This window comes from Cucurbita maxima, unplaced genomic scaffold, assembly GCF_002738345.1.
Source record: "Cucurbita maxima cultivar Rimu unplaced genomic scaffold, Cmax_1.0 Cma_Scf00119, whole genome shotgun sequence".
In the NCBI taxonomy this organism is placed as follows: domain Eukaryota; kingdom Viridiplantae; phylum Streptophyta; class Magnoliopsida; order Cucurbitales; family Cucurbitaceae; genus Cucurbita; species Cucurbita maxima.
This window is the reverse complement of record NW_019272135.1, coordinates 58,585-68,584: the sequence shown is the minus strand read 5'-3', so window position 1 is coordinate 68,584 and position 10,000 is coordinate 58,585. Positions and strand designations below refer to the sequence as shown.

Here is a 10,000-nt window from a genome sequence, read left to right as displayed (position 1 = left end):
TGCCCCACCGTGCGCGTTCCGCCACCGCACCACCGCCATCAACCGCCCTCGACCTCCGACGACCACCTCGATGACCCAAGCATATGCCCATGTGCGGCGCATATTGCTTGGGGCATGGGGGTGGCGGAAGATATAGGGGGTACCCCCGTGCCCAACCCATGCAGACTAGTCAACCCCATATATAGTACATTTTGAGGCATTTTTGGTCTGCCAGGCCTAGATACGATTTTTCAGAGCCGTCATACCGTCAAATATCTCAAGTTTTAGATTGTTTTTTTCCATGAACTCGATTGATTCATTAATGGGACGTTCTAATGGATCTATAAATCAAGTTTCATAATTTTTCAACCAACCAATTTTTTTTAATGAGTTTTTAAATATTAAGTAATAGGAAATTAGAAAAAATAGCTAGAGTTGTGAAAAAACAATATGAAATTTTGTGAGAATCATTTTTTCATGTTGCTTAGCTCTCGAGAAAAAAATTACAACAAACCGACCACCCCACATGTACTTTCACATTTAATGGGTGATGGTTGTAAAAACAAGCCCAATTTTGCTCCAATTGTCAAACCAGCTCGTCTATGGGAAAGAGTCCTTATGCAGGGAAAAACCCTCAAGCTCACAACTTCACAAGAGAATGGAAGCAGACAACAGATATAGCCCGGGCATATTTAGAGAAGGCTTCCAAGCATATGAAAAAGTGGGCAGACAAGAAGCGTCGCCCCCTTCAATTCCGAGCAGGAGATCAAGTCCTCATCAAGCTGAAACTAGAACAAATCAGATTTCGCAGCTGAAAGAACCAGAGACTAGTTCGAAAATATGAAGGCCCGGTTGAAGTCCTTAAAAAGATCGGGACTACCTCCTACCGAGTTGCACTACCCGCATGGATGAAAATCCACCCAATAATTCATGTGAGCAACTTGAAGCCATACCACCCTGACCCAGACGACGACCAACGAAATGAAATCACAAGACTGCCGACAGGGTTAGGAAGATAGGAAGACCTGTACGGACGATTCATGAATTCCTTGTCAAATGGAAGAATCTTCCTACAGAAGAAACTAGCTGGGAAAGCGCCGAAGATCTAAACTCTGCCGCCACCCACATCGTAAGGTTTGAAAGTAGTCGGTTGATAGGGACGTCAACCAATTAAGTGGGGGAGGATGTCACAGTCATGCTCGTCTAGGGCGTGTTGCCCATGGCCGCATGTCCATAGCAAGCCAAACCCTTGTCACGTCTTTTCATTCTAGTGTATTTACTTTTGTAGTTCTAGGGCGTATGACGCCTCAAAAATATCATGTCTAGGCCTGCCAGACATGAAATGCCTCAGAATGTACTATAGGGGGATATGACTAGTTGTTAACTTCTCCCTACCCAAGGTTATATATGCTAAGTCGTTGCTATCTCTCTCTTGCTTGCTTATATAACGTCTCTTTCAAAAATCTCTCTTTCTAAAATCTCTCTCTAACCTCGTTTTCTAAAACCTTCTTTCAATACTGAGGCTAGAGGCTCGATCATACGTCGCTTGGCTGTAGGCAACGCAAGAACAAATTGGCTTAGCTCACTTGTCGTTGGAAAGTGAGTGCCGCGCAATCGCTAGTCCGCTGCCTTTAAAAGTGCGATTGTGTCAGTGAGCGCGCGGGGGTGTGCGGGATGACTACTGAGGGAGCGCGCGCGGGGGGCGTGCAGGGTGTGCGGTGGCGGGTGAGGGGAGTGCGAGTTAACCTCCAAGGGTCTTGTCAACCAAAAACTGTGAATCAATATGCTTCTATTATGTTTATGTTATGCTATAATATGTGAATTGTATGATAATATTTATGGTGTGATGTGTTCAATGATATGTTTGATATATGATACGAGAAGGATGCACTAATTGTAATGTAACGATAGAAGTAAGATGTATTCACGAAACATTAAGGTTAGGTTATGCCTCGAAGTGCTATGGATATGAGAGATTGATAAAAGAATATGGTTAGGATATGGGTAGAAAGAACTCCCTAGGAATCTATGACCTTCTAGAACAACTTACGCTAAGATGGGTTCATATGATTACAAATGAAAGTTACAACTTATGCCCCAAGAAATTATTTACCTTAGAAACTTACAAGATTGAGGACCAAGAACAACACCACACAAGCTTTACAACTACACAAGTAAGAAGAATGCTAGGTACAACTCAAGGACGAGGGACCAAGGTCCCCAAACTAAAAAGCACAAGAATGCTAGGCAATACTCAAACCATGCCCAAAGTGACCTATGACCTCGCATCAAGCGGTGCTTTCTAAAGCCCAAGAATTCCTCTTCTAGGTGGGATGACCTGCACCATGTTTCCTTTGCAGGATGTCATGTTTGGCCTCAAGTTTCCCTCACCTAGAAGAGAAGTTATGGGTACCAAAAAGATTTGCAGGATGACATATTTAAGTATGCACCGAGCTAGTGACCTTTATGGTCTACCATGAAGAGTAGTCTAGGGCCATGAAGGAACAAGAAGCGAGTAAGTTACCTCAGCCAAGAATCAAGAACCTCTTAAGACCTCCCACGGTTCAACATTCTCATGACTTAGACTATGCTAATCAACAACTGAATTTCACACCACCAATTAAACGGTAATCTTTAACCATCACAAAAACCAGAATCAAACAGTATAAAACTTAAGCTTTCCAGTTCAAGATTTTATAAACCGGGTTATGCTACATGCTAATCGTTGCGTTTATCATCTTAAATTTTTGGCATATGAAAAGAGGTATAACAATAGTACACCTAAATTCCTACCTTTTATACAGATTATGAAAGATAATTAATACTAAGAAGGTTATGCTCATGCTTTAAATTTGTTTTTAAGAAATAGGTTACTTTTAATAATAGTATAATTTACGTCAATCGACCAATGTTAACCGCATGACTAGACAAGAATAAAATAAAACAACTTCCTTTTAAATCAAGAACGGCCAGTATAGACGTTACAAAACGTGATTATTCTTTCCTTGAAATCGCAAGGAAATCAAGAAGACGTTACAAAGATGAGGCGTTTCACAGATATAAAATGGGGAACTGATATCCAAACATTCCATTGTAGCAAGGAATAAGAGAAGAAACAAACATTCCATTGTAGCAAGGAATAAGAGAAGAAAAGAATGGCGGGACAAAGCTTGAGAAATCTCAAAATTGTGGTGTTCATCTTCCTAGCCCTTACTTCTGGTACTTGATCCTTCCTCCTTCTCCATGTTGATTTAGATTGACAGATAGTATTAAAAAGAAGGTTTTTGTTTGTATGAATAAGTTTGTGTTACTATTGCAGGATGGATGGTGGTGCAGACAGAGGGGCGGACATGCTATAAGCACAGCGATGCATTTATAGGACCGTGCATTGCAGCAACATGTGCTGAACTTTGCATTTCTTTTGAGAAGTGGGATGACGGATTTTGCTCGGGTGATAAATGCACTTGTACGAAGCAATGTGCTGAGTCCATGCTTTAATGGGTTTGTAATTCACCACAGTTGTTGCTATCTGAATGTAATAAGCGACTCCAATTCTACTGAATTGCACAACATGTTTACTAATCAAAGCTTCCTTCTTCCATTTTATAATTTTTATCTCAACTCGCAAGTTCAAATTGATAGAATCACAAGCTTCGTTAGTTGCGTAAATTGATGCAATCAGGTTCAAAGCTTCCTGATTCCTTATTCCTTCTTGGTTCTTCCATTCAACTATGCATTGTCATATTGATTAGGCATTTCTTAATCATTTAATTTTTTATTTTTTTAAAGAAATCATTTAATAATTTTTAGAAAAGAAAAAAAAAACTGTTTACACTCATCTCATATTTGTTTCTTTCACCCGATCTCTCTACAAATTTGGAACTCAACCGTTTTAAAATTTAATTCAATATATATATTTAATTTGTAATTATTTTTTTATTGTTTATTCTTAAACCCTCCTAATTATTTTTAACCGTTATTTTAAGAAATATATATTGAAACTAAGTTGTAAAACTTAATTAAATATTTGAAAATAAATAAATAGTTTTCTTTATGAATTAAATTTTAACAAATAAACACGAGAATCTAACCCAACCTAAAAATTTGATGGTTGTGTTCATGCATTTGGGGGATACCCCTATCCCATCACAAGGGTAAGGATGCGTACATCCAATGGCAGGACAACGATCGTTATGGGATAAGGGTATCCCCCTAGATGCATGAACACACATAATGCATGAGGTCCCTCCTACTTCTACGTTTATCATTAATGATCATAACCCCCTGTCACGTTCCATACTTCATGTCATTCTCATTTTCAATTCACATTTCATACATATTCCTATCGGGGTTATGATTCCAGACAATTCATGCTGTTTACATTCACATATTCCATACAATCATGCCATAATCATTCACGAACCACATATCGTCACATGCATAACATATCACATCAAACTAAGCAGCATACATGGCATACATTCACGTTCAATTAGAGAGCGACGCGTGTGCAGGGGTCTCGGGTCGAGGTGCGAGTTATCGGATCGCTCGCGGGTCTCGGGCCGTATGCGTGTGACGGGCCATTCGCGGGTGACGGGCCATGCGCGGGTTAGGCACTTTTAGAACATCAATTATAGAAATAACTAGAATGTTCATAAGTATTAAAACTTAATGAGTTTGAATACTAACCTTTTGTAGTTCAAATTCCTTTTTCCTCACGAACCGGTTTCGAACCACCACTAGTGTCTTCTCCACTATCCTCCGGTCTTAGAACGGGATTGTGGAATCTGGAGAGTGACTAAACTTGGGAGGGCTTTTGTATATATGAAGAGAGTGTTTGTGAGAGGTTTTTCTCAAGGTTTTTCACCAACAAGAAGAAGTTTCATGTAGTATGATCACTCTATTTATAGAGTCATGTTTGCATGTTCATGAGTTTTAGGACATAAAACCCAACAACAATAATAACTTTATTGAAAATAGAATATGTTTTTGTTTACAAACCATGAGTTTTAGGACATAAAACCCAACAAACTCCCACTTGGACTAAAACTCTAGTGGGGTTTTATAACATTGAGCAGAGAGAAAGACATAAATACAATAAACTAGATCATCACATACTCATGCATTTTCTCCCACTTGCCTTAGATTACATAACTCGTAGTCCTAGACTCACTAGGTGCCCTTCAAACACTTTAGCCGTGAGGGGTTTACATTCACATATTCCATACAATCATACCATAATCATTCACAAACCACATATCGTCACATGCATAACATATCACATCAAACTAAGCAGCATACATGGCATACATTCACGTTCAATTAGAGAGCGACGCGTGTGCAGGGGTCTCGGGTAGAGGCGCGAGTTATCGGATCGCTCGCGGGTCTCGGGCCGTATGCGTGTGACGGGCCATTCGCGGGTGACGGGCCATGCGCGGGTTAGGCACTTTTAGAACATCAATTATAGTAAATAACTAGAATGTTCCAAATTTTGACACTCAAAATTCCACTAAAATTTGTGGGGTTTATTTGGCTAGCATGCAAGTTTGGTTAAACCAAATTTTGACACCTCAAAATTCCACTAACATGGATTTTTCAATTAAATGAAGTCAACATTTTGACTTTTCTCATTTTGATTCAACAATCAATTTGAATTATTAATTACAAATTAGAGTAATATTAAATAATTAATTAAACTATTTAATTAATATTTAATATTAATTCAAATGTCAATCCCAATTAATTCTGACACATATTTGATTAAGATATTTAAATCTTATTTAAATATCTCTGATTCTCTCTTTTTGTTTAATTCGTAAATAAAACAAAAATGCGGTTAAATATATCATATATATGTAGCGCATTCTCCCTAATTTGAATTCGAACACTTCGAACTCACTCGTCACACTGTTCTATGGTTTAGTCCGATATGAGCTAGCAGAGGGACCTAATGGACCTATAGATCATGGGCTCCAATGATCCAAGATTAACCGGTTAAACTCATTAACCTTGTTAACCAACATTCGTTAACTAATAAGACATTCCACTATAGCCTAGTAGTTGCACTCCCCTCATTATAGATATATTTTTGTCCATTTGATATAACCATGATTAGTAAGTCGATCATTCACATGTTGTTCGTAACTAGAGCTGGGCTAATTTACCGTTTTACCCCTGAAGTTACTTCTTGTTTCTTATGTCTCGCTGATCCTCTAATGAACAACTGGTTTGTGGTCCAACCAGTAAACTGGATCCCTCTCAGGCCAATGAGAGGGTGGGGCACCTTGTTCAAGACCTGGAGTCAGTACTTAAGGGAACTACCTCTCTTCTATCCCTAAAAGTGAGTAGAAGTGAATTCCATCTTGCACCCAACGTCCCCAGTCATTTACCCAGTCTTACCCCTGAAATGGGAGGCCTATTGAGTCGGCGAACTTGAGCCACTCTCACCCATGCAAATCTAAGGATAATTTCGAATAAACAGGAGTTCATGGTTAGCTCAGGATTAAGATCGAGTTACCTAGGTCATCGAATGAAAATAAAATCAGTCTCAACAGTAAACGACATTATAAAGTGAGAGTGACTTTTCTCATGGTCCGATCTTATGCAATACTCATTGCATAGGACGCCCCCACTCACATGTCTCCACATGTACAATTTAAGTGATCACATTGTTTATATCATATACAAAAGTGAGCCGCATCCATAGTGTCCTAAGAATAAGGTACTCAGCCTTATCCTTATACTATAGATCATTTTGACTCTATACTTGAACTTGATCAACTCTTATGTCTCTACATATAGTTCACGTAATCATACTATAGCCAGAGTGTTCTTAGTTTATTGGATTTAGATTAATGATCATAAAGTTCACTTTATTCAATAACAATCTTTACTGAATAAACAACAATAATAACTTTATTGAAAATAGAATATGTTTTTGTTTACAAACCATGAGTTTTAGGACATAAAACCCAACAAACTCCCACTTGGACTAAAACTCTAATGGGGTTTTATAACATTGAGCAGAGAGAAAGACATAAATACAATAAACACTTGGACTAAAACTCTAATGGGGTTTTATAACATTGAGCAGAGAGAAAGACATAAATACAATAAACTAGGTCATCACATACTCATGCCTTTTCTCCCACTTGCCCTAGTTTACATAACTCATAGTTCTAGACTCACTAGGTGCCATTCAAACACTTTAGCCGTGAGGGGTTTTGTAAATGGATCAGCAATGTTGTTCTTTGAAGCTATTTGTGTGACGATCACATCTTCTCGTTGCACAATCTCCTTTATGAGATGATATTTGCGCTCAATATGTTTTCCTCGCTTATGGCTTCTTAGTTCTTTTGAATTTGCAACTGCTCCATTGTTATCACAATAAAGAGTGATGGGAAGATGCATATCTGGAACGACTTCCAAATCAGTTAAGAACTTCCTAAGCCATACAAATTCTTTCGCTGCTTCACAAGCAGCAACATACTCAGCCTCCATGGTGGAATCAGCAATGCAGCCTTATTGTATGCTTCTCCATATTATTGCTCCTTCATTCATAGTGAAGACAGATCCTGATGTCGATTTCTTATTGTATGCTTCTCCATATTATTGCTCCTTCATTCATAGTGAAGACAGATCCTGATGTCGATTTCCTCGAATTTACATCGGTCTAAAAATCTGAGTCAGTGTACGGTGCTAAGGATCAGATCCTTAGCACCGTACATTGGCATATAGTCCCTCGTTATCCTAAGATACTTGAGGATATTCTTAACAACAGTCCGCACCGTACATTGGCATATAGTCCCTCGTTATCCTAAGATACTTGAGGATATTCTTAACAACAGTCCAATGAGCACGTCCCGGATTGGATTGATATCTGCTGACAATTCCCACAGCATAGCATACGTTGGGTCGGGTACACAGCATGGCATACATCAGACTATCGACCGCTGATGCATAGGGAATGTGTCTCATATCCTCAACTTATTGAGGTTTCTTAGGACTTTGTTCCTTCAACAAATGAACTTCATGCCTGAAAGGTAATAATTCTTTCTTGAAGTCCTGCATCTTATATCGAATCAATATTTTGTCGATGTACGATGCCTGAGACAATGCTAGTGATTTGTTCTTGCGATTCCGAACAATTTGGATTCCAAGACTAAACTGAGCCTCTCCCAAATCTTTCATTTGGAATTGTGTCGCTAGCCAATGCTTAATGTCAAATAGAAATCCCACATCATTTCCAATGAGTAAGATATTGTCAACGTACAACACCAGGAAAGCTACTGTACAGTTGACTATCCTTTTATAAACACAAGGTTCGTCAACATTCTGTTTAAAATCATAAGATTTGATCGCAGTATCAAACTTTATATTCCAGGATCGAGATGCTTGCTTCAACCCATAAATGGATCTTTTAAGCTTGCAAACCCTTTGCTCGTGATCCTGTTCAATGAACCCCTCTAGTTGAGCCATATAAATACTCTCTTCAAGATTTCCATTTAGAAAGGCTGTCTTAACATCTATTTGTCAAATTTCATAATCATAAAATGTGGCAATAGACAAGAGTATTCTAATCGATTTAAGCATAGCAACAGGAGAGAAGGTTTCTTCATAGTTCACCCCCTCTCTTTGGGTATAACCCTTTGCTACTAGTTGAGCTTTAAAGGTTTGTACCTTACCGGTTTGGTCTCGTTTCCTCTTATAGATCCATTTGAAACCAATAAGTTTTACCCCATCTGGTTGATCTGCAAGTTCCAAAACTGAATTGAAGTACATTGACTCCATTTTAAGATTCATGGCTTTAATCCACTGATCTCTATCTTTATCATTCATTGCCTGTTTATAGGTCAATGGATCCTCAATGCCATCATCAAGTATGATGACTTGAGTTTCTGCCAAACCCAAGTAACGATCGGGTTGAGTTATAACCCTCCCACTACGTCAAGGCATTCTCAACTCTTGAGAAGGATGTGATTGACTAGAAGTGTCAGCTTCATCAACAACTCTTGTTGAAGGACCAGCTTGATCAACAACTCTTGTTGTTTTATCAGTAGCTTCTTTAGAAATCTCACTTAATATTAGTTTGCTGCGAGGTTGATGATTTCTTACGTGGTCTTCCTCTAAGAATGTAGCAATTGTTGATACAAACACTTTATTTTCTTGAAAGTCATAAAACAAACCACCTTTCGTCTCTTTGAGGTATCCTACGAATAGATATAATTTTGAAAGACGTTCTAATTTCTTGGGGTTTTGCAACAACGCATGTGCTGGACATCCTCAAATTCCTTATGCCCCGGGCATGTTTTGCCAACACACCACCTTCAAAACATGGGGCTGGCCCAAGGATGGCCCAATGGCGTCACCACAACGTCACACGCTCAACGAGGTTCATGTTGGACGCCTGAAGGCACCCAACTCCACCCCACCTTGCATGCTTTGTCGTCGTACCAACCATCAACCATCCTCAAGTCAGCCCAAGTTAAAAGGCCACATTCCATGCTCAACAAGTCTCATATCGCACGCCCAAAGTCATTTGACACTGCCCCACCAAGCATGTTCTGCCACCACACAGCCTTCAAAACATAGGGCTAGCCCAAGGAAGGGAGGCATACCACAACAACGTCCCACACTCAACGAGGATCATGCCGCATGCTCGAAGGCACCCAGCTCCACCCCACTTTTCATGTTTCATCATCGTACCAGCAGCCATCCACAGTCCAAACACCAGAGATTCCCAGTTAGAAGGCAACATTGCAACATTCCGTGCTCAATGAGGCTCATGTTGCACGCCCAAAGGCACCCGATTCCAACCAGCCGAACTTGTTCTGGCACCACACGCCTTCAAAACATAGGGCTGGCCGAGCATCACCACAACGTCACACACTCAATGAGGTTCATGCTGCACGCCCAAAGGCACCCGACTCCACCCCACCTTGCATGTTTCATCATCGTACCAGCCATCAACCATCCTCAAGCCAACTCAAGTTAGAAGGAAACATCGCAACATTCCATTCTC

The 10,000-nt window shown here is 39.7% G+C and overlaps 1 protein-coding gene and 1 long non-coding RNA gene across 3 annotated transcripts in view; one reads left to right on the top strand and one right to left on the bottom strand.

Annotated features, from left to right (window-relative positions):
- Positions 1 to 2,997: 2,997 nt before the first annotated feature.
- On the top strand, positions 2,998 to 3,594 carry LOC111473397 (defensin-like protein 5). The gene is made up of 2 exons (XM_023118929.1): positions 2,998 to 3,198; positions 3,299 to 3,594. The coding sequence occupies exons 1-2, from the start codon at positions 3,135 to 3,137 to the stop codon at positions 3,475 to 3,477; spliced, it is 243 nt and encodes an 80-aa protein (XP_022974697.1). The 5' UTR covers positions 2,998 to 3,134; the 3' UTR covers positions 3,478 to 3,594.
- A 5,535-nt stretch (positions 3,595 to 9,129) lies between these two features.
- Positions 9,130 to 10,000, bottom strand: part of LOC111473404 — a 7,841-nt gene continuing 6,970 nt past the window's right edge. The window contains exon 3 of one of the 2 annotated variants that reach the window (XR_002715672.1): positions 9,130 to 9,143. This is a non-coding gene — a long non-coding RNA (uncharacterized LOC111473404). The remainder of the gene's footprint in view (positions 9,144 to 10,000) is intronic. The other variant, XR_002715671.1, reaches the window with a different exon arrangement.

Coding starts and splice junctions, on each gene's coding strand:
- LOC111473397 (XM_023118929.1), top strand. CDS start 3,135: ATGGCGGGACAAAGCTTGAGAAATCTCAAAATTGTGGTGTTCATCTTC. Junction 3,199..3,298: donor CTTCCTAGCCCTTACTTCTG/GTACTTGATCCT, acceptor TTACTATTGCAG/GATGGATGGTGGTGCAGACA.